General features: G+C 42.8%; 1 protein-coding gene across 1 annotated transcript in view; it reads left to right on the plus strand.

The window, feature by feature from the left end:
- The window catches only part of LAPTM4B (lysosomal protein transmembrane 4 beta), a 46,084-nt gene that overhangs the window by 10,809 nt on the left and 11,923 nt on the right, over positions 1-23,352 (plus strand). The window contains exons 4-6 of the mRNA XM_009585992.1: positions 216-395; positions 8,481-8,552; positions 16,248-16,343. Of these exons, the coding sequence (XP_009584287.1) occupies positions 216-395; positions 8,481-8,552; positions 16,248-16,343 (348 nt within the window). The remainder of the gene's footprint in view (positions 1-215; positions 396-8,480; positions 8,553-16,247; positions 16,344-23,352) is intronic.

Below are 23,352 nucleotides of genomic sequence, written 5' to 3' on the forward strand. Positions count from 1 at the left end.
ACATATTACTGCAGTTCAGCAGCCAAGCTGGCTTGGCCAACCCCTTTTGGCTGAATGTCGTATTTCTTTTAGCTGATTTAACAAGTTCTTTTCTCTTATGGCTTCATGAAATGTAATGCATTGTGTCAAATATTCCTTAGATTTTAGTGCAGAAAGACACATATCCTTCTATTTTAACTTGTGGCTGATGAGTTTTTAATTTATTTCCTTTTTAGCAACATGCGGCTTGGATCATCCCTTTCTTCTGTTACCAGATCTTTGACTTTGCTCTCAACACGTTGGTTGCCATCAGCGTACTCGTCTATCCCAGCACAATTCAGGACTACCTCCGCCAACTGGTAAATCACTTGACGTTCACAAGCCTTTGGGGACTTCGGGGGAAAACACTGTGCAAGGTGCACAGTTTGTCCTGTATTTCTAGCCAATGGTTTATTGTTGACTTCCTATGCAGCCCTTGAGAAGTCGTCTCAGTCCTTGCTAGTCTGTGGTCAACATCCTTACAAGGTTGCATTACTAACTTATTAAAATATTTGTGCAGAGCTCTGGAGTTTTGCAATGTTGTGAAAGCTCTCAGCACCACTTCATTTAGAATGAGACTCATATTGCAAGACATAGATAATAAGTAATTGCTTTTGGATTCAGAGTTATTCTGTTCATATCCAGTGGCTTATTTTCGGTGCTATTTCAAGGATGTTTTGTTGCTCCTTTTAATTTATTTGGTGGCCTTAACAGAGATTTCATTAGGCAGGAGTTTGATTCAATGTAGGTTTGTTTTTGCTAGAAAATATTATCGGATTCTGTCTTAGGGACAGTTAGAGGCTGCCTTCCTGCCATGGTCTACTTTGGCCAAACATTCATAGCCAGTATTGTGCAAGCTTACAGGATGTGATTGCAACCACCTACAGCAAAGACAAGAGCCCATCAGCCTCTGTCTCATCACAGGACCATGTGCCACGACCGACAAGGTTCAGGTGGAGTTGCAGAGCTCTGGGAGAAGCTAACGCTGCCGCTGTGTCTGAAAATCTGCCTTGAGAACCTGAACACAGATTAGCTTTGCTGTGAACTGTGTTATGTGGATGGAAAACTAGCTAGGGCAGTATAAATAACAGGTAATGAGAAACAGCAGGCAGATAAGTAGCCACACAAATCTGCAGGAAGAGGCAATGTGTCAAGCCAGCGGGAGCTGGGATGTATCAGGGGCCTGTTATCCTTTGCCTTATTTAACACCCGCCTGCATCCACGGCTGATGCTACCCTGGAAGAGAATCAGAGGAAAAATTCAGAAGGTTCTCAGAGGTATGAGTGGAAAAGAACAAATTACGGCCACAGCTTGGCGAGTGCTTGAAGCTGGCACTGCCGCTGGCTGGAGCCCTCCTGCCCATCCTTCGCCCGCAGTCCCTCGCTTCTGCAGCGGTGCCAGCCCTTCTTTTGTGGCAGCGCAAGCGTCTGTGTGGCTGCAGGAACTGCCCCCCCTTCCCAGAGCATGAGTTGTAACCAGGTTTTGCACAGTCTTGGTCACTGTGCGAGAACGTGAGGGGATGGGAGCGGACTGGGAGCTGTGCATCGAAGAGCCCCTGCTCTTCTGCTGAAAACCTGGTGCCACATCGGGAGCTGGCTCACCAGGAGGCCAAAGAGCAGCTGATTCTCTCAAAATGTCTGCTAAAACATGTTGTTCCTGCAGATAAAAAAATAATAGGGCCTTCCGTAGCAGAAATACAAGGAGCCGGCCTTGGAAGGTATTGGGAACGGTGCAGCAGAGCACTTTGTGAGCCGTGTTGCTGCTCTGGAGCGTTAAAACCTCTGCTTGCACACATCTTAGTCTTGCTGTTGTAAATCATTTTCCGGACTGGTAAAGAAATGCCGCAAGACTTCAGGAGTGCTAAACTGTCAATGCTCAAAAGGGCAAGGGGGATAATTATAGGCTGATTAGCCTGACATTGCTACCAAGCAGAATAACAGAAGTGCTGAGATGAGAGTCAATTGATAAAGGATTAGAAGAGAGGAACATGATTAATGACTGCCAGCACGGTTTCACGGAAAATCAGTCCTGCAGACAAACTCATTTTCTTTTACTGACAAGATTACTGACTTTGTCAATAAAGATGGGCAGGGGCATAATAGACTTTTGTAAGACGTGTGACTTCGCAGCATGATACTCAGAGCAACAATAAAGTACTAGGTCAATAAAGGATGTATCAAATGGATTAGAAGAGGTTAGCTGACAGACTGTAAAGGGTCGTGGTCAAGCTGACCATCTGCCAATGGGTTTCTATTTTGGGTAGAGGAAGGTCTCCAGGAGTCGGCAGTAGGTCTCATGCTCTTCCTGACTTCCATTAATAACCTTGGTACCCAAGAGGCTGTTCACAAAGGCTAACGTCAGCCCTGGGAGAGCTTCCCCAGGCTCGCTGTTTAGAAGGAACAAGTCCTCTAGCGGGAGATTGCGAGCAGGAGCCTAATCCAGCTGTTCCATGTCATCCTCTGAAAGACCCTACCCCTGCATTGCTCAAAGTGTGCGCATCTCTGCATTTCCCAGAGTCAGTACTTGTGCCTTTTCCTGGCAAAATCACTTCTAATAAAACCTATCACTGACACGGAGATTAATGAAGTAAATAACACTAAGGGCAGAGCCATTAATCAGAGTGAGCTAGACTGAGAACCTGAGTTCAGTCATTAATGTATGTTACATTGCTAAATGCAAAAAAATGTAAAAAAATGAAGAATATAAATGAGCATACAGTATGGCAACTGTACCTGGGATGCAGTGACCCTGTAAGCAATCTAGGGAACTAAGTGCCGAAACAAGAGTCCCCAGGTTTTTTGCTGTTCCCCAAAACTGCTCTTAGGATTTGTGGACAATAAAAACAAGCAATGTATAATAATGGGGAGGAGACTTCCCTTCTCAGTTGGTGACATAGGTTTCACCTGTTTGTTTCTGGGTGTAAAGAACCATGCTTAAAAGTCAGAAAACATGCAGAAAAGTTCCTCCGAAAACTATGTAAAAGCTGGATACATTGTAGTATGACGAAAGACAATCAGCTTTTCCTGCTTCATTTACCAAGAAAGGAGGCCAAGAGGTAATGCCATTAGAGTTTTCATATGCAGAATAATGAGGTATTAAAAGGCTGTTTAAATTAGATGAGAGGCATAATAATGATTAGCTAAAAGCTAGTCCAAGTTAAGTTCATTTAGAAACAAGGAGGCATTTCTATTTTATCATTCACAGTGGAGATCAGTGATTGGCAGCAACTACCAAGAGCTGTGGTGAATTTTGTGCAGTTAATGTCACCTGTCCAACAAAGTTTTGAAGCTGTTTTGAAGCTGTTCTGCATCAGCTTTGAAGCTGTTTATGCCTCCTGTGTCTTAGCTGTGGTCCCAAGCACAAGTGGCTCCGCAAAAAAAAACGGGCCACATCAGTTGGCAAAAGGATGTCACATTTGGCTCAGAGCAAATACAGTCTCTCTAAGTGGGCAAAAGCGAAAGGGAGAGGTGACGATCACAAACACTTGTATCAGATACTCAGACACACAATGAGATGAAACTGAAAACAAGCTTTTCAAATTTTTAGCAATAACACCATCAATGCAGTGTTAGCGCCCAAATATTGTTAAACAGGCTTGTACCCATGGACTTGTTTCCCTGCCTTTCAATAATACTCATGGCAGAGAGGTTTCTCGTCTCAAACACCATGTTTAGAACAAGGCTGCACTTAATACCCTTGTCCCCGAAGGTGAGACCTGAGTCATGCCAGTTGGGTGCGATCCCTCCTGACGATTTATAAATAAGCCCTAGAGTCATCTTGCCCTTTCCTTTCCAGAGGTCTGCCAAGGTAGGCATAAAGCAAGGGAGGGGATTGTGTGTCTTCCTGGCATTCTTACAGCTTTTGTTCCTCTAAACCCGCTTTGAATTTGGGGAATGATATGTTAGGGAGCACAGCTCTGTAAAGGAAATAAGAAATCCAAATTCTTCTTCATATCCATTATTGAGTACCTGGAAGGAAGTATGCATTAGGTAATGGAATATATTTGGCAGTCTCAGAAGAACATTTTTTCCTTGCTCTAAGGTCAGAACCCCATGTTTTTAACCATTTCTATTTCCCTAAAAAAAATAGTATCTGGAATTATGTTACCTATTCACTTTGGTGCACATCTGCCAGATTTCAGTCTATCGGTGGTGAGTTGCAAACTACTGTGTACTTTTACATGCAAGCTCCATGTACTTTTAGCAAGATGATAAATGAGTACCTGTCAATAGAGTAGGCAGAGCCCTAGCTGAAAATGTTGCAGTTCTAAAACACAGAACATTGTGTTCACAGGGTATTTGGTACTGTCAGCCTATATTGGCTGCTTCTTTCAGAGGCACAAGTGTCTTTGGAAACTTTTTATTGCCTTTTAATACCCAGTTGCACGCAGGTGTGCCACCTAATTCCCATAAATTGCAAGAGCATCTCAGCATGAATGGTCATGTAAAATAAGTAGATGTTACAAATCTAGCATTTGAAATGTTCTACTGGCGACCACATGTGATAAAACTTTCTAAGGGTTATGTTAGACATCTTGGTCATTATCACTGTCACTAGAAAAACGAAAACCTTCACATACGGTAAATCCAGCATGTGTAAAATAAAAATCATTTTGGTTCTTGGAGCAGTAGTGGTCTAAAGCAGTTTGATCTAAAGCACACTTCTTTATCTCCACTAGATCTTCGATATATGGGCTTTCTAAAGCCTTCAAATTAAACACTTCATCTTCTGTCATCTGATAACAGTATATAAAATGAATTGAAGCAGAGGTGCAGAACAGGCTAGTCTGCAACTGAGTTATGCAAACTTGTCTTTTATTAAAGTACAGGACTATTACAGTTCATCTAAAGAAAATTGCAAAGTATATTAAATAGCTTTACTATGGGACTACCTGCAATGCTGCTGTCTAACAATTCAGGTGATATCAGTCATGCTTTTAAATCCTAGGGGAAACGACTAGAGAACATAAAAGAGATTAAACCTAAAGAAATTTTTCATATAAACTAAAGCTTAAAGAAGGAATATCTTTTCTGTCATTTTTAATGCCATTTTATAATTCCAAAGAAGAACTACTACTAACTTCATAGCAGAGCTTTAAAAATTCTACAGACACATTACTGTTTTCTTTCAATTTTGTAAGATTCTGGCACTCGGAGCATCGTAACTGTTGAATGAGAATCCACACCACCTTTTAAAGTGGATCTTTTGTGGTCCAAGGGGAAGGAAAATGTGAAAGGTTATGCAAGCAGGCTGAGAGGATGAGAAAGGGCTTCAGCCTTGGACAATTTGTACAATATCAATGCAGTAGAAATATATTTTTCATGCAAGTTTTAGATTCTTTTAAAGTGTCTAATAGAGTTTTGCTATGTATAAGCAGTATTTTTTTTAAAGTGAAAGTTTACCAGGTGTATCACTATGCATGCAGCCCTCTCCATGTCCATGACAAGGTTTTAAATGACACTTTAATTATGACTTTAGCATGCCAGTGCCACATCACTACACCTACCTCTTGTTTGTATAGAAAATTTCATCATGTCCCGCTGCAAAATCACGCCTGTATTTCCAGGCTTGATTTTTCCCACCCCACCATACTTCAGTCTCAGCTTCATCAAACCTTGCACAACATTTGACACTGAGCTTTTTCCCAGAGGTTGCAGCACTGAGCCGGGTGCCCGGGGCCTTCCCAGCAGCAGGATTTCAACTACTGGTCTCCCCACAGGAGAGCAAACTCCCAGCACAGGAGCAGAATTTCTCTTCCCACCTCATACACCCACATCGGTGTTTAAGCTTATCACTGCAGTCCGTAGAGGGCAATGGGTCTTTGATTCATCTGAACCACTGTTGGTACCCGTTTTCTGTGGGAGTGAATGAGATTTTGGGAGCAGCTGCTGCCATGGGAGGATCCCAAGGGCCTCCTGATGGCACCAGCTCCATGATGGTGCCTGCACCAGGCGAGCCAGATGCAGATGCTTCCCATCATCTTTCCTGCTTCTTTGCCAAAAGCTGCAGGTTTTATAAATTGCTTTTCTTGCTGCACTGAAGAGGTTTGTAGTTATGAGTCCAGATTAGGTGGCTCGTAGGCCAGCCTGGGCAAGCCAGCATTAAACGTCTTCTGGTCAGCAGGTGCCACCAGTCCAGTTGGCAAACAAAGGGAGTTTCTTCCACACTGACCTGCTGCCCCTGGGCTATTCATTGCAGCCTCGAAAGCTTTTTCTTCCACAGAGCAAGCTGGGAAGCCCCAGGAGGGGACAGCTTTGGTTTTCATGCCCTGCACCACGATCTCCTGGGCATCTGTGGGAGGGTTGACCACCACATGGGTGCAGCACCCACCATCTCAATGGGGCTTGCTTGCACCTCACATCTCTTCAGGACAGAGATCCAGAAAGCTGAGTGTGAAGAGGACAAACCACAGCATTTGCTCCTCGTGCTCTCCTGGCTTGCTGCTTTCAGTGCTGAATTACTGTCCTTTCGCCTGAAACGCTGCTGATGTAAGGGAGGGCCCGGCGCTGCTCTGCAGCACATGCTGCTCCCAGACTTGGCCAGGGCTCGTGGCACCAGCAGATGTTCCTGCTCTTCAAGGTAGCGGGACCTTTCTTGGTCATTTTCCCGCCCTCCTCTTGCCCCCATGCAAATCCCAGTTGAGTTGATGTCTGGAAACAGGCCATTAGGTTATGGCCAAGACCCCAGCATGCAGTCATCCAGTCTTTGACCAGTTACTGCTCCCCAAAAAACAGAGCATAGGAGGACCAAAGCCTCACTAGGAGGTTTTTATTATATTCACAAACTAGTTTGACTAGTTTTTTAATGGTAGGACAGTGCTAAAAATTTGTTTTGGGGCAGTTTTACTGTACCTGTCCTTAACTGACTGGACTTTCTAACCACGCGCACGGCCTCCCTCCTGCAAGCAGGAGGGGAGGCTGTGGTATTAATACTTAAATTTTCTGCATGTAAGGTTTGTGTTTATTTTTCAGTGCATCTTTTCTTGGCATATACTCTTGCTTTTTTGGTCGCTGGGTGATTGCATCCACTATATTTAGCAATAACCTTCTGTGGAAAAAAAAAAAAAGAAGCACCTTACTGAATTATAGCAAGTTTTCTACAAAAGCTGTACCTCAACAAAGAAGATAACGTGCTAAAAACTTCAGCCATGAAATTCTGTACAGGAACAGAAACATTGCTGTTAAGAAGCAGAAAATGTGCTTATGTAACCTTTAACTGCAAACGGTTACAGCTGCTGTTTATGTTAACCACTCCGAACAGTTCATGGAAGCGCTAAATAAAGAGCTATTCTCACTAGCAGCTGTCCAAAAAAAGGAGAATTTCCTGATGCAGCGGACTGAGTTCTGGTATAAAGGGTATTAAGGGGTTACTCTGGATTTACACCATCATTGCCAAGAATACAGTTATAGCTCGGTCTAGTTAATTGTCCTGACAAAGATGCAGAGCTGGCCTGGTTAACTAATTAGACCTGTAAGGAAAAAGGGGGTTGTGTGTGGAAGGAGCTAATGCATTCAGTTATAATGAGCTACTGTTGCAGCAGCGCTATCTTTTGTGGAGAACAGCTCTGTCTGTGAACAATGGTTTATTCTAACTGAAACAGGAACTTGTGTCTTGCAATATTTCAAAACGATTTGGAACATTCATTTTAAAGGGTGTGTTTTCTTGAAGCAATAACAAATATAGTAAAACATTTTTAGAGGTTGTTTTTCAGCCAGTGATCCAAAAGTGTTTCACAATTGTAAATCACTAGAGCCTACGCTAAGTAGGAAGATTAATTTTGTCACCTCCATTTCATGTATGAGATAACAGAAGGACCTGGAGCACATTTCGATTTGAAATCATGACATTGCCCCCCCGTAGGACTCATGATTCCTTGGGGCATGCACTCAGACAGCAGCACTAACAAGTGCTCCTGGAGAAGTAGTCCAAATTTAGCCAAAATAAGATGGAGCAGAGTAGACTCAATGTCTTCTGATCAAATATTTAGGTGAAAGGACCATGCTGTCCAGCTTTTCCTGCTTTGAATTTCTGGAAGGAGCTGCCTCTGGTCTTTGGCAACCAGTGCCAGTATAAGATGATTAGTTAATAAGTACAGGACTTGCCTGCCATTGCCCAAGATGGCAGATTTCTTGCTGCAAAGCTCCCAGAGAGATGTCCTTTGCTAGTTTGTGTCAGATATAAAACCCACAAGCACAGAGGAGAAGACAGCCCACACCACATACAAAGCAAAACGCAAACCCCTCAGCCCTCCGGTGGACGTTTGGCAGCTGAGTCTTTGCAATGTCTGTTCCAGCCAAACTTACCGAAACTGGTTATTGGTGCAGAGAGCTCCCTATTTAGTAGATCACAGCAAGTTTTGCAAGTTGTTAATTATGGAGCGCACTAATTGAATGGCTCTTAAATGACTCATGATATTAACTTACAGTGTTTTGCTTATTTTTGCCTATGCAGCCCACCAATAGATTATGTCTGTAAACCCTACGTGTCTGGTTGTCATTATCCTCCTTTTCATAAGTATCATTTTGGCTTTTAAGGTAAGTGCATTACTGTGTATTAAGTTTACTTCTGGTCATGGGTGGAATGTCCCTTGCTGGGAGGCCTGGCTTTAGAATAGATCTAGGGAACTACAGAGCAGGCAGCCTGACAGCTGTACAAAGCAAAGTGATAAACGTTATGGACAAAAAGCAGAAAATCTCATAGACTAACACATGAGCATATAGGCCACAACGGGGAAGCATGATGCTTGTAGGAGGAGCTCATGACACATAAATCCTTGGAAGGAGCGGGTCACCCACTGGACAAGGAAGAGCCTGTTGATACAGACTTTTTGGTTTTTCAAAAGGTGTTTGGCAGTGTCTCATCAAAGACTTTAAAAAACACCCTAAAATGCGTAGGGACAAGAGGAAAGGTCATCTCACAGACTGTGGCTAGGAAATAGAGAATAAGGGTAAATTATCGGTCTTTACAACAGTGAGACTGATGCTGTTCGGTACATTCATAAAAGACCTGGGAAGGGGAAGGAAATTTAACAACAATATTTTTTTTGCACTGTCATTCAAAATAGGGAAAACAATCAGCCAAGAAAGCTTTGCAGAAGGATCTCATGGCACTGAGTGACTGAGCAATGAAATGGCAGAGAAACTCAGTGGTGATAAATTCTAAGTGGTGGGCACAGAGGAAGCACCATCTTGTTTCACAAACACTGCAGTGGACTCTGAACTAAGCATGACCACCTGAAAAAGGGATCTTGTAGCTGTAATAGATAGACCTGTGAAAATATTAGTTTGCTACTCAGTTCTGGTCAAAGAAGTAAATCAAATGCTAAGAATATTAAGAAAGGAATAGAAAAAACAGAAATCTAGAGATTTCTTTGCCAGTTTTGATGCCTACTGCATCTGGAAGCATGCATTCACTTCTGGTGCCCTATCTCAGAAAGGACGTTGTAGAGCAGGTAAATAGATCCAAACAATCCCTCCTAGGAGACACAACATAAAGGACTGTCACACCAGGCAGCGTAAAGGGCACAGGGAGTGATGGTTTATTTGCTGTTACACAAACCTCGCGGGTGAGAGGGCTGGAGGTGGCAGGTACCAGATGAAGGGGAGATGTACCATCGCCCAGCGCAGCTGGAAAGGGCTCATGTGAAACCATTGCACCCAGGTTCGTGGTCCAGCAAGGTCGGCCCCCACCTGCTGTGCAGGGCAGAAGTCTAAAAGGAGCTCAGAATAAGATCAGACAAATCAATGGATGAAAAACAACCACCTGTGGCTCAACTAGTTCCCTGAGCCTTGGACCTCTTGGAAAGTATGCTGGTATGTTTGGCCTCTTCTTGTACCCTTCTGCAAGTTTGTCACAGCTCAGTGCTGCCGTTCTTGTATTTCTCATGTTGGGTTTTATTTCAGAATAGTTCTTGCTCTTTCTCTGCAGAGCAATTACACATTAGATTAGAGAAGTCCCAAAGAGCCACAGTGACACCAGGGATGTTGCTTCCAGAACAGACATTTGGCAACATGAACAGTGAATGTTATGGTGGCAAAAGAGGTAGATTAGATTATTGAAGCTACTTCAAGATTGAAAAAAACAGATAAGGTGTTTTAAGGTGTTGTTGGAAGTGATACTCACTATTCTTTTGTGATTTAGAAATACAATTTAGCCTTCTGGCTTTGTCCATATATATGTTCACAGTCGTACAGTTGATTTTGTTTGCACCTTTAAGAAATATGTATGAATGTAATAAACACATAGATCTGTCAGGTGACACAAGGGACATGCTTTTTAAAATTCCCAGATGCAAGCATTAACTTGTTTTTACCCCAGGTCGGTCTGGTATTTCATTGACTAAGTATGGCAAGGAAGTCTCAAGCTTATAAAACAAATGCAACTAAAATTGGAATGGCAAAAATAATTACTACAGAAAAAAGAAACCTAAGAAATTAATAGTGCAAAAGAGTAATTTTATTTTAAAGCGGCTAACACATGTTTTTTTCCAAGAGTATATGTGGCCCATACAATGTTCATTCTAGCAACATATTATCGTGCAAATGAGTCACCAAAAATATGACTCATACAGAAACACATGCTAACTTCCAGTTAGCATTTTCTTTTGAATTTCTTGTGTTTCCAGAAAAGCTGCTATGCAGATTTATGGAATCCGCTCCATGAAAAGAAAGCTGGACACTATCAGATGCATCACACTTTATCACTGATAGACTTAACAGATGGTACCACGTTTATATACTGAAAAGGTACTGTGCATAAAAATACGCTTGAGCTCCCTCTCCCTCTGGAGTTCGACTAGAAATAGGAAGAGAAACCAAAACATTGTAACCTAGGAAAAGCTACAGTAGGGAAACCTGCATTCAGCTGGTGGGAAATATAAAACAGAATCACATAATTCCTCAGAAACATTTGGCATCATGATACTTTTGTTTTGGGTGAAGCTATGTGCAAAGGAAAACACTATTGAGCAGAAATCAAGATATAGCAGCATTAGATGGTGGTTTTGTGCTTTGCAGTCATGGGATTGTGAAAAGGAAAGGGGGACAAGAGAGGGCAGTAAGAAAGCGAGCCAGCTAACCACACACAAGCACTTGTCTTTTTAGTCCTTAGGATTTACTTGGATCCGAAGCAGCTAATGGATATTTCAGGCAGTTTCACGCAGAATCTTTTTCAGAGTAGACTGAAATGTGTTATTCCATTTACTATATTTGTCTAGAAACTGAACCAGAGTTACATACCATGAACCATAGGTGTTTCCTATCTGGCTGAGGAAGGACATCCAGCAGCACAAAAGTACACAGGACTTCAAATGGCATATAGCCAACACAGTGGCTTTTGAATCGCGCCCTCCTCTGCAGCTGGTTTGGGGAACAGGGCCTTGGTTTCCTCTGGGCAGCCCCAGCTGCTGAGACAGAAGGGTTGAGGCTTCAACCTCCCCCTCCCCACTGTGGGCAAAGCCCCCCAGCCCCAGATGAGCTAAGCTCAGTGAGACCAAACACAACCAGAATAAACCTTTTCCCCAGGCTGCCCTAAGCACTCTGCAGCTGCAGAGCACGGCCTCCTCTCCTCTTCTTTTTTGGCCTTTCTTTTTCTGGAAAGGAGGTAGGAAGAGGTAGTTGCCAGCGGGGCAGCCGAAAGGTATTCCAGTTCAGTGAGACAGGCTGGTCTTCAGCAAACTGAATATTAACCCTGGTCTCCATAATATGCCTATAACCTGCGTGTACAAGGTGTTGAGCCTGGAGATGAGACCACTCTGCATGTCCTGATGTCCTCAGCAGATGGGAGAGGGTGATGCAGAATGAAGTTCTGCGCGCACCCTGAAAGATTTCGTGTCTCAGCCCAGGGGGATGCCTCCTGGCAGGGGGAACCCTGACCTGCAGCACCTCGCCCCGGTGTCTGCTACCTTCCCGCAGGGGCGATGGAGCAGCAGTCGGGACCATGAACACAGCCCCAAAAGCCAAGATCTGATCCTGGCTCCCAGGAATGGCCAACACAGAGCCACGAGGTTGCCACCGGTTCCACGAAAGCCTGGGACAGGTCCCAGCACTGGGCTTGCTGGTGGCAGAGTACTTATAGGAGAAGCGTGTCTAAAGCAGGGGTCATTTGCTTTAAATTGCATACCCCAGTATGTGTGACTGTGAGCCAACAGATAGTGTCCTGGCCCATATAAGGTGCCATTTAAAATGTTGCAGGCCAGTGGTTTGGTCTGACATCATTCATTCTTTTCAATCACAGTATTTCTTTGCAGTTATAAGGAGTGGTTCTTGTACAGCCTTTTTATACTCACAACATACACATTCTAGTGTGCTGAGAAGATGGATGTAATTGCAGATTTCATCAGCACAGCAACCCATTGTTTCTCCTTCTGCAGCACCAACATGTGAAATACACGTCGCCAACAGGTCTGCCATTAGCATCCCTCTGAAATCTTCATATAAATATCAGTCTGTGTAGAAATCTTTATCTCATTTTCACCAGTTACTGAAGACGAGCCCAGCTCTGCCAATAGAAAATTCAAAGCAGCTGGAGAATAAAACGGGACTCAGTGCAGACGGCTCCTAACCGCGGGCGCTCTGTTGGGTCTGCGGCATTCACCCTGCACTTGCTGCCACCGAGGGAGCTGCCCAGAGGGCTGCTGTGACCCAGATTGCCACAGACTTTTCCTTGCTGCGTTACAAGAAACAGCAGGATACAGCAACCTCTAATTTCCGCAAAGATGCTGGTCAGTCAGCTGGCCAGGCACATGTCTGATGAGCAGAAGTCTTGCAGTACGTTACCGTTGTTACGCAGCTTAACAAGTGCGTATGCAATAGCAACGGCGAGAGGCAGGGTTACAAAGTTTTGTGGGTTTCAGTTCCTTCGGGGCTCATTGCCCGCCATTCAAAGGGGAAGACTGAAAGCTGGTAGAAGTAGGCACGGTGCCTGTTTCCACACTCAGCCCTTCTTGCGCAGCCATCCTTTCACTTGGTGGCTATTGGGGCTGCCCCCCCCGAAAGGCGTCTGTCAGCAGCCTGTGCTGTGGTGTGTGAATACCACTAGGGGAGGATTAGGCTGAAGCGACTTAATGCCTTTTACATCTGGCCTATTCCAAATGTGAACATTGGTCTCCTGAGAGAAAAATCGTACTGTATGTCCAGCCACACATTTTAAAGCAGTATTTGAAACCTCAGCCAAGTTTTTCAGGAAAAAAATTGGTAACTGAATCAGCAATCCCATTTAACAGTGCAGCAGCAGCAGCAGTAGAAAACAATGATGAGGAACAAGTTTAAAGAAGAAGTTACAGGTTGAGGAAAACGAGTTTCCATGACTGACAATTAGCAGGCCAGCAGCACATGTCCAAAGCACTTGGACAAGGTTATGCTCCCAGCTGCTGCCACTCTCGGCTGTATGTGGGTCAGTGTCTGGGGGCCAATTACTTGCTGTGTGCTGGCTGATGACCTCTTTAATTCAAGGGCTGGAACTGACCTCACCCACAGAGAAACAGCCCATGCATGCAGGAGCAGGGCTGATTAGAGCTAGGGCTCAGAGCTGGAAGAGCCGTAGGTGTTCATTGTGGGGTTAAATGTGTTTTATTCACCACATGTAATGGAATGGGAGCATTCAAAAATAAATCTTCCACTAGCTTCTCCCAGATAAGACTGTATTATCTGAAACAGGGCTTTCCTCAGTTTGGATTTTGACAGAAGGAGTGTAGAAATTGGTTTGCAAATAGTTAGGCTTAATGTAAAGGGTTTCTTAGAAGGACGGGCTGTGTCCCCACAGAAGTGTGCTGTATTCAGTCTCTGTTCTGTACTAGCTCTTAGCCTTTCTCAGCGCATAGTATCTGAGCATTGAAAGCTACTGAACTACTTATTACTATTTATAATTAACAATGGTATTTTATTTAATTCTGGAAAAGTTGCAGTTCTGCATGTATGTGCCTTTACTCCACATTTTTCAGCAGCCTGGGGCAGGTTTGCATAGCCCACAGCTCAGGCTGTAGAGCCAGTCTAACCTTCCCTTGGGACTCATCTCACTCCAGAAGCCTTTTGCTCTCCCCATTTGATGGTCAAAAGTATTGTCAAAGCCTGCGACACCTCCAAGTCATCCAGGGTCTGTAACATGCTGTAAAGAAGAGGAAACAAACTTACTGGACTTCAGCAAACTCAGCCCCGGTGGAAAAAAACTCTTCCTGATCTGCAAGCAAGCCATCAGTGAGTCATGTGGCATCCTGAAAAACACAGCTCATGTGTGACAGCTCTGGAGAGGGAGGAAGCACAGGGCAGCTCAAAAGAATAAGAGGCTTTTGGAAGGTCATCAGTGCAAGTGAGTCACAAAAATATGACTCATTCAGAGTGAGACACACATGCAAATCCAATCAGCCCTGGCAGTTTAATTTGCACGCACTAGGTTTGTGAAAGAACTGCTATGCAGAACCTACTAAGTAAAAATATAAGTTGGGCACTATCAAAAACACATTGTTCTCCTCATCACTGTTGTGTGTGACTACGTGGGAAGCAGAAAGCTCCAGAGGGAACTTGGTCCCACCAGCCTTGTCCCTGGCATGCTGACGATCTGACTTCTGCTTCTCCACATGTGTTACTGTCTCCTGTCTTCCTTCCAAACACTTCGCTCATATCTGCTGGCCAAACTGGAATCTCTCCTGCTGGTGAAGGAGACGATGGATGTGAGCACTTTGCCCAACCAGTTAAAAAAAAGTGGAGACAACTAGTTGTTTGCCAGGCAGCAGCCCTATCCAGAGCCAAGTCAGCTCGAAGAACAAAACTAGTGAAGTTTATGATCCTGCGCTAGGATTATTGCTGAAATAACAGGATTTTTTGCTTTATACTGAAAAAAATTAAGTCTTTGTAATAACGGTTAAAAGGTCAGAAATAATTTCAGATTTCAATAAAAACTTTTACACTGGCAATTTTCTCTAGTCAGGCAAGAATAGGAAGACCCCAGACCATTCCAGTCATATGGAATACATTGATTTAATGTCAGATTAAGTGAAACAGAGTATTGAAACAATGCAGGTGATATGTAGGATCATCACATAGTCATTGGCCAGGCTTCCACTCACTGGACAAGGAAGGTCTCCTGTAATTTGCTTGATGATTCTTTAGTCCTCAGTGTGCTTGTGCTCTTTTTACTGGGGTTTGCTTCCACTTTCTAATACTACTAGCCCCCAGTTGACGATATTTAAACATCCTTACAATCGAGGAATCTAAAACTGGTTTCCATTTACTTTTTGCTGCTGTTCCTGAGATATTCTGCATCTGCAGCACCTTCTCTTTTTTGTCCCAGTCTAACTTATACATTCATTTTATGTTGTAAAACTCACCCCTGCTGGTATGCAGTATCCCATGCACAGTAACGAGGTGTCTGACTGAACTCATACCTCTCTATATTTCTAAAGAGGTGTAAGAAAGAAAGCCAGCATATGTGACCTGCTCGTTTAAGTAAAATGGAGGTTATATACACAAAATGATGCTACTTTAGCTATATTCAGGCCCAAAGAAACTGTTTCTTTTCAAAACAATTAGTCTACATTAAGTATGCTGTAATATTAAATATCTGGAATAGTAAACTTTATTCAGATAGGTCTAGATTGCAGTATCTCTGCCTAGATGGATGGCTCTTAGTGCAACACAAGTATCCATAATCACAGAACCATATAATCACAGGTTTGGGTTGGAAGGGACCTTTAAAGATCATCTAGTCCAACCCTCCTGCTGCGGGCAGGGACATCTTTCACTAGACCAGATTGCTCAAAGCCCCATCCAACCTGACCTTGAACACCTCCAGGGATGGGGCGTCCACAATTTCTCTGGGCAACCTGTTTCAGTGTCTCACCACCCTCATCGTTAAAAGTTTCTTCTTTGTGTCCAATTTAAATCTATCCTCTTTCAGTTTAAAACCATTGCCTCTTGTCCTGTCACTACAGGCCTTGGAAAATGTCTCTCCACCTTTCTTATAAGCCCCCTTTATATATTGAAAGGCCACAGTAAGGTCTCCCCGGAGCCTTCTCTTCTCGAGACTGAACAACCCCAACTCTATCAGTACGAGGAACAGTGTTGGATTACTCACAGAGCCCCTACACATACTTACAGTCACTGCAACCAGCAAAGTGACTGTCCTGTGCTTCTATCAGGCTCATATTCTTATTTATGTAAGAACAGAAATGTTCCAACAGAAAAATGTATATGGCTTATTTTCTGCACAGAATAATAAATCCCTTCTCTTTGCAGGGTTACTTGATAAGCTGCGTGTGGAACTGTTACCGATACATTAATGGCAGAAACAACTCGGATGTGTTGGTGTATATTACCACCAATGACACTGCGGTAAGGATGTTAGATCGCAAACATTTGTCTAATATGAAGTATTTAATAGCTTTATTTTATATTAATTTCTGACTCCTTAGTTAACCATCTTAATTCCTTTGAGAGTCCTCATCTGTTGGTTATGTTTAGACTTGAGATTCAACAGACTGGTGTGCTATGGTTACAAATCACATTTATTGCTAAAATACTGTTTTTATTTTATGCATATAGTCTGTTAAAGAATCTATGTTAAGCATAAACTACAGCTTACCTTGTGGCCCCAGGAATGACCCCCAGTTCTGAGCTCTCCAGCTGTGTGATGATCTGGACAGTGGGGGGACTGATTAGGACCCAGGGATACCATGGTCTACACCTCCTATGAAATGTGGATTTAGCTATAGAAACTGTGATTTAGGACACTCAACATCTGGTGTAGTGCTTTACACACTCACAGAGAGGAGCTAAAAGGCAACAGAAGTTCAGTGATTCATCTCCCAGTGCACGGGTTTTGTATAGTAAGGAGACAGAATGAAACAAAGATCGACATGAAAGAAATGAATAAGCAGATTTTAACCTCAAAGAATGGAAGGTGTCAGTTCACTTCATAGTAGTTTATGCTGACATGCATAGGTGCAGGGCACGACTGCTAAGCAATGTCTTGCTTGTGGCAGAGGGCACTGAAGGAATACAAGAACAAAGAGTCCCTGGAAAGAGCTAGTTTGCAGCGGTATCTCCGTGGAGCTGCTCGGTTCCACCCAAACCACACACCGAGGGCACTGTGCCAAATCAGTCCCTGGGGTGACTCCACTGTCTTATGTAACAAGGGTCTTTACATCATTTACATAACAGAATGAGAGCAGCATGAACTTGGTCCTTTGGATCATCTGGATAAAATTTCAGGGTTGCCTTCCTCAGGTTTTCCTAATCGTGGGTGGTCTCCACATGCTGAGGTATTAGACCATCAACTTTAAACCATTGGAATGAGTGATTCCTGTGCAGGCACAAGGGCTTAGAAAACTATTACTACTTTTACATGGATGTTATAACTCTTGCATAGTTATTTGTCTTCAATACCTGGAGCTTTAGGAAAGCATAACAAGTTTTACGGATTATGATCAGAGCTGGCAACCAGGACATTGAAGTATAAAAATATGGGTTTATTGAAAGCTAAGAAGTACTACTTTCTTTAAGGGAATCTACTTGGAGTAAAACCAGGAGTTTTATGTGAAATAATTTTGATAGCTCTTTTGTTCAGCCTGTGGGTAGTTGTAACTCAGCTTCAAACATTGCTAACTATACAACCCACAGAACTGGCAGGCTCGGTGGTGGGAGAGTGTCAGCTGGATTATCTGGGAAACTAAACTTACCAAGGCTTTTTAAAAGCTACTTTAAAACCACCTGCACCACTGCTGCCTCTACAAAGCAAACAACTTTGGTTTTCAGAGATGCCTGGTTACCAAAAGTCCTCTCGGTACTTTTGTATTTAGTAATTACCAAAGTGCTCTGAGCTGCCTCCTCATCTTTAAAGCACTTGTAAGTGTTTCTGTGAGGAAAGGAAGCCTTTTTATCCTGTTTACAGATGACATATTCTTGCACTGAGAGTTTAATTTAATTTTGCTTATCTTGATCTTACAAGACAGCTACAGCAGAGGCAGGTTTTGAGAAAGGCTGTGCATTCCTAGCTAGTGCCCTGACCATTGGACTCTTCTTTCCTCCATATTTACACCTCCTTAATTTGAATAGGGTCAGAATCTCTTGCTTTCAGGTATGATGCATTTGTTGTTCATTCTTTCTAAGTAAGTTCAATGGGATGAGGTCCTATAGAAAGAGCTGTTTGGGAATTTATCAGCTAACCAGAAAATTCACCCAAAAATTCTTGTTCAGGAGTACAGAAAGCCTGAGGAGCAATGCTGCTGGAGAAGAGCTTCCCAGGCCCAGCCAGAGAGGCAGGAAAAGAGGGAGTCACTTACAGCCTGGGTTTTGAATTATTTGTTTGGGGTGGAGGCAAGCTTCATTCAAACCCATGTAAGACTGCTTCTCTCCAGTCAGGATGAGCTCCTTCATCCCTAGGTGACACCTAGGTCTCCATCTCTTGCACATCCTTCCTTGACAAGCTCCATGGACACCCACCAGCGCAATGCACTCAGCGATGTGATGGAGGAGCTGACGTGCTCCTGAGCAGCCTCTTGCTTTCTTTTGCTCATTGCTGAGTTTCAGCAAGGAACAACAGTTTGTTGAGGGTTAAATCCTCATCATTCTCCACTGTGAATCAGAAGATTGTTCTTCCCTCCGTTCACCCCCCCAAATCGCAGACTCAAAAAGATTTTTTTTCTATGTCTACATTGAGAGACATCAGCAAAAAACCCTATTCACATGACTGTAAAAAAGTAAGCTTCAATTGGATAAAAATGGTTTCAAAATGAAGTGTGGAAGAATAGAGCTTTGAAAGTTGATTGCTGGGGACCTTGCAAGGATTGCTTGAGAGTTTAGGACTCTTGAAGAAACCTCATGAAATTTTGAAATGCTGTGATAGGTCACTGCTGTCTGTTGAATTGCATAATATTCCCCCAACACTCAAGTGTACTTTTATATTCAAATGATGTTTTTTCATTCTTATTGATGCTGGGAAACTTCTTTTGGCAGGGGTCCTTCACGCCAACATGCCTTTAAATTATAAACTACAAGTTTTTTTAAAAATATGGGTCAATCGCTGCCCTCTGCTTTGAAAGAAATGTGTCATTTTTAGAATCAAACCTGCTACCTGAATTTCAACGAAGCTGCAGGTCATACCTGCAGGGCATATTCTCGTCTTCAGGGATGTTTTTTTGATATATACTTATCATCAGCATCAGCTGGAACAATACCATTCTGTACAAATGGAAGTGAAAATCTAAGCTTAAATATAGGACTGGGCATAATAGCTACAATTTAGAGTAACAAGTTTTAAGTATACCCCAAGACTTCTAAAATCTAGAGATCAGATCCCAGTTGCTACCTGCTAATATCCCTTGTACTGCATAGTAATCAATGCATCTCATCTACACTCTACACACAAGATTTTTTTTTTTTTTTAAGTTATTCGGTTTGCAAGTGCTAGACTCTGTTTTACAAAAAACATTTAGAATGGAGTTTAGATATGGCTAGAGTATGGCCTAGTTTACTACCAAACTTAAAAGGTCTGGTTTATATATTGGGATGATTAGAAATTCAAAATCTTTCTGCAGTTACATAAATATTTTCAATGAAGCTAAGAAATTTATTACTACAAACGTTTTATTACTGTCTTACAATTTTTTGGGAGCGCTGTCTTCAAAAAATATCTTAAAAATAAAACATATACCTTATTTCTATTACAATTTGCACTCAGGGAGAGAAGAAATCTCTGCCTTCAATAACAAATCATCAACAAATTCATCTTTGAGTTCAAAATTCCATATACCTGCAGGATTTGTACTGAAAATGGAAAAAGAATGGATAAACCCCTGTCCTCTAATAACTCTAAGTACAGACAATTAAATAACCATAAACAATTGCATTCATGTTATGATTATTTGGTGATTGTTGTGTGCCATTTTTTGAAGGCAGACCTATGTTTGTTGCAAGAGAAGGCATGTCAGCTACAACAGTTATTCTTATCTCTGGTCTAGTAACATCTTGGCAAAATCAAATTCTTGGATCTTCCATTGCCAGATAAATACAAATTTACTTATACCTTCATAAAGATAATTATTTTCCCTCTTCTAACTTTTGAACTAGGAGTTGCCTGTTTTGCCTGCCCAGGACCCTTGAAAAATATATCTAATGGTTTCAATTTAAAGGGAAATATGACATTAATGTCTGAGCTTTTCTCGAGAAGAACAATCAAATCCTTACTAGCTGGGATGCTGTGGCACAAGAGAAAGGAAGGGTCCACAGTTACTTGCTGGCTGCAGCAATTGTGAACCCTTCTGAAATGTTTGGATAACAGGTCTCTTTCTTAGGAAAGAAGGAAACTTCTTTAATATAGAGTGCTAGGATTTGGTTCAAAAGAGTAAGAAGCTGTGATTGTATATGATTGCTTCTCCAGTCCAGAAAGTTGTTCTGAAAATAATAACCAGATTATCTTGTGTTTTACTGCGTTTCATATTTTACCACTGGCAAGGTGTGTAAGCACACTTACACATCACATCCAGATTCGATTAGGAGAATGGATAACTCCTTTAGCACAGCTGTGCAGGCCTGCTCCTTGTTCCTTGTTCTTTGGCATTGAGGAAATCCTTGGTGGGTCTCACAATTAGTTTCCCCCATGTCTGTCTAAAGCAAGTCCATCATGACTCTGTAAATTCATGTTAAGAGTGTACAGGTCTCAACAGTAGTACTCACTTCTTCTTGGCTGGTCGCGTGGTGGAAATCTACTGATATGTCCTTCCAAGAGATGAGCTTTTGTTTTCTGTCCTCATACAGGACTGCGCCGCCAACGCCAGTCGCTGGCACTCTCCTGCGTCTGTCGTACCTTCTCTCATACTCCTTGTGAGATCCTCTCTACAGACCCCTCTCTGTTACCAGCCCCCAATTCAGTAATACTTTATTTTAAAAAATATTCAGCTGTCTGTCTGCCTTCCTACTAACTGTCTAATTTTCATACCACTAAAAGCTATGAGAACAACTTAAGTGTGTACTGATCTGGGGGGGAAATTCCCAGCACAGAAATTTCCAGTTAGTTCCCCCCGATAAACTGGTTCTTATAAATAATGCTCATAGATCTGAACTGTAACTAACCTGATAGCTACAGTTATCGGCTACCAGATAATCTGATTTTTGCCACTCATTCTAAGTGGTTTAAGGCATCCTTCTTGCAAGCGTGCCATCTGGAACAAACGGACATCCTCCCCGCTGCAGGCTGTGAACGGGATATTCCAAGAGATCCTCCTTCTGTGGCCCTTGATCAAAGTTCGACACCACATGAACGCACCCGGCTTGGCTCCATGAATAGACTGCATTATGGGGTGGGGGAACCCACTGGTGCTGGGCAAGAGAATGGGAAGTCGTGACCCTCTTATGCTCCAGGGGCTGAAAATGCCAGGACCTGGGGATCCAGCTGTGTACCTTAGTCACAGCAGAGCCACTTAGGAGTATGGTATCATCTCCCTCCTTGAAATGTTTTTCCAACACTTCTCTCCCCTCAGTTTCTGGAGGTAGTTGTAGGAGATTTTGGCATTGCAGTAAGGTGGCTCCCCCACAGTGAACCATAGTAACCTGAAGATTATTTTTTCCACTTTCCCAATCTGGCATTGCTTTTTCCTGCCAACTGCTCAAGCACACCATGGATGAAGATTAATTTTCTACACTAATTTAAACTGTGACAGTAGTACCAATGAAATGTTCGTCCAATTTGGAAAAATTGCCAGCGTACAAGTGCAGAAGATGACCCAAAGTTAGACATTTTGTTCTCCAGAGCTCCTTTGTGCTCTTGGACAGCCAGGGGATTTCATTTTGTTTATTTTTAACTCTCACTGAAGCCAATCAATGGAAGTTTCATCTCCGGTCATGCTGCCAGTGGGGATAAAATGTAAAGCCGTAAATCTCTCTTCAAAGTGGGATTTAGATCCTTACGTACTTAATCAAATCGCTCCAAAGGATCCTATCTGACATATATTTATCCACAATGGTTAATAAGTTACTTATTTTTTCAAGGCAGATACATTCCTTCTGTGGACATGGCATCAACTAAGTAGCCTGTAATTAATCTGTCAGCACTTTTGTTTGCTCTCCTTTTCTCAAAGCAATAGGAGACCTATTTGAGAAGGGCAGAGTTAGGTCTTTCATTCATCTGAGGAAGAATATTCTTTGGTAAGGTTGGAAAAGCCATTCTTTGTGTTATTATGTTATTCTACATGTGTGGAAGGTGATTAGTTTGGCTACGGATGGAGAGAAAGACCCCTAGACTCATGCCAACTAAACAGACTGAAGCATAAGGTGGAACCCAGAGGCAGACAAACCATGCGCAAGAGCTCTTGTTTCTGTTAGGTGCTTTGGGACCTGTGATTTCCAACTACTGAGCCAGTTTTGGGACGGTACATGTCAGAGTAGAAGAAAACTTGGAGAAAATCCTGCCTTTCCATAATGTGGCATAAAAATCCTACAAACTTGGCAAACTTCATCAGGTAGCTGGTCTTGTGTGGCAGTTTGTATGCATAACGTTATTACTGGGCCACTAGATCAGAGGCATCTTTTTCCAGTGAGTAGTAACCATGAACATACTTTAAAGTGAGCGAACACCACAAATGAATACCCCTGGCATGACTCACTCTCTGAGCCCTTCTCAGGGCCTCCAACTGAGTCCAGCCAGAGGAGCTTTGACCTTCCCTAGTAGAAACTGTCAGATAAAACCTGCAAGAGGGAAAGCAGATAAAATGGGAGGCAGAGAAGAGGAAGAAGAAGCAGGGGCAAGGAAAAAAAAGGATACAAGCAGAACTACCCAGTGCTTGAAGTAAAGGGGGTGATTAGTTAGTAACCACATGCAATAGTCTACATGAGACCTGGGAGTGTGGTTTAAATGCTGGATCTGTTTTTCTGCAGAATTGTGCTTATAAGCATTCCCAAAGCAATGTCTTTAATCAGAGAATCTTCAAAGGGCTCAGGCTCCACATGGGTGCCAGCATTCACATCTTGCTAGTGTGCCTGTGCAACGTGTGCACTTCCTCCTCTTCTGTTTGATTTTGAGTTGCAGAAAAGTATCGTGACAGCCTGCGTCTGCCAACAAACAGCTATTCAGCTGCTCCAGCATTTCATATTCTACCTGCAGTGAAATCCCATCCCTTGTCAGTTGTCCTTTAATCTTAGCAGAGAGATTGTTTTTTCTTCTTTTTTTTTTAACTTTCCCATCTTATCAGCTATACTCAGCTCTTTCTTCCACTGCTTCCTTGTTTATGGAAGGATTTTGTCTTAAAATCCAGCATTCCCTGTGGTCTGAATTGCTTCATGCTGCCTGTTTGCTCTGTTGCTTAGTGCTATTTGCTAATCACACTTCTGTTATAGGTCTCACCTATTA

Source organism: Fulmarus glacialis, unplaced genomic scaffold (genome assembly GCF_000690835.1).
Source record: "Fulmarus glacialis isolate BGI_N327 unplaced genomic scaffold, ASM69083v1 scaffold15869, whole genome shotgun sequence".
In the NCBI taxonomy this organism is placed as follows: Eukaryota; Metazoa; Chordata; class Aves; order Procellariiformes; family Procellariidae; genus Fulmarus; species Fulmarus glacialis.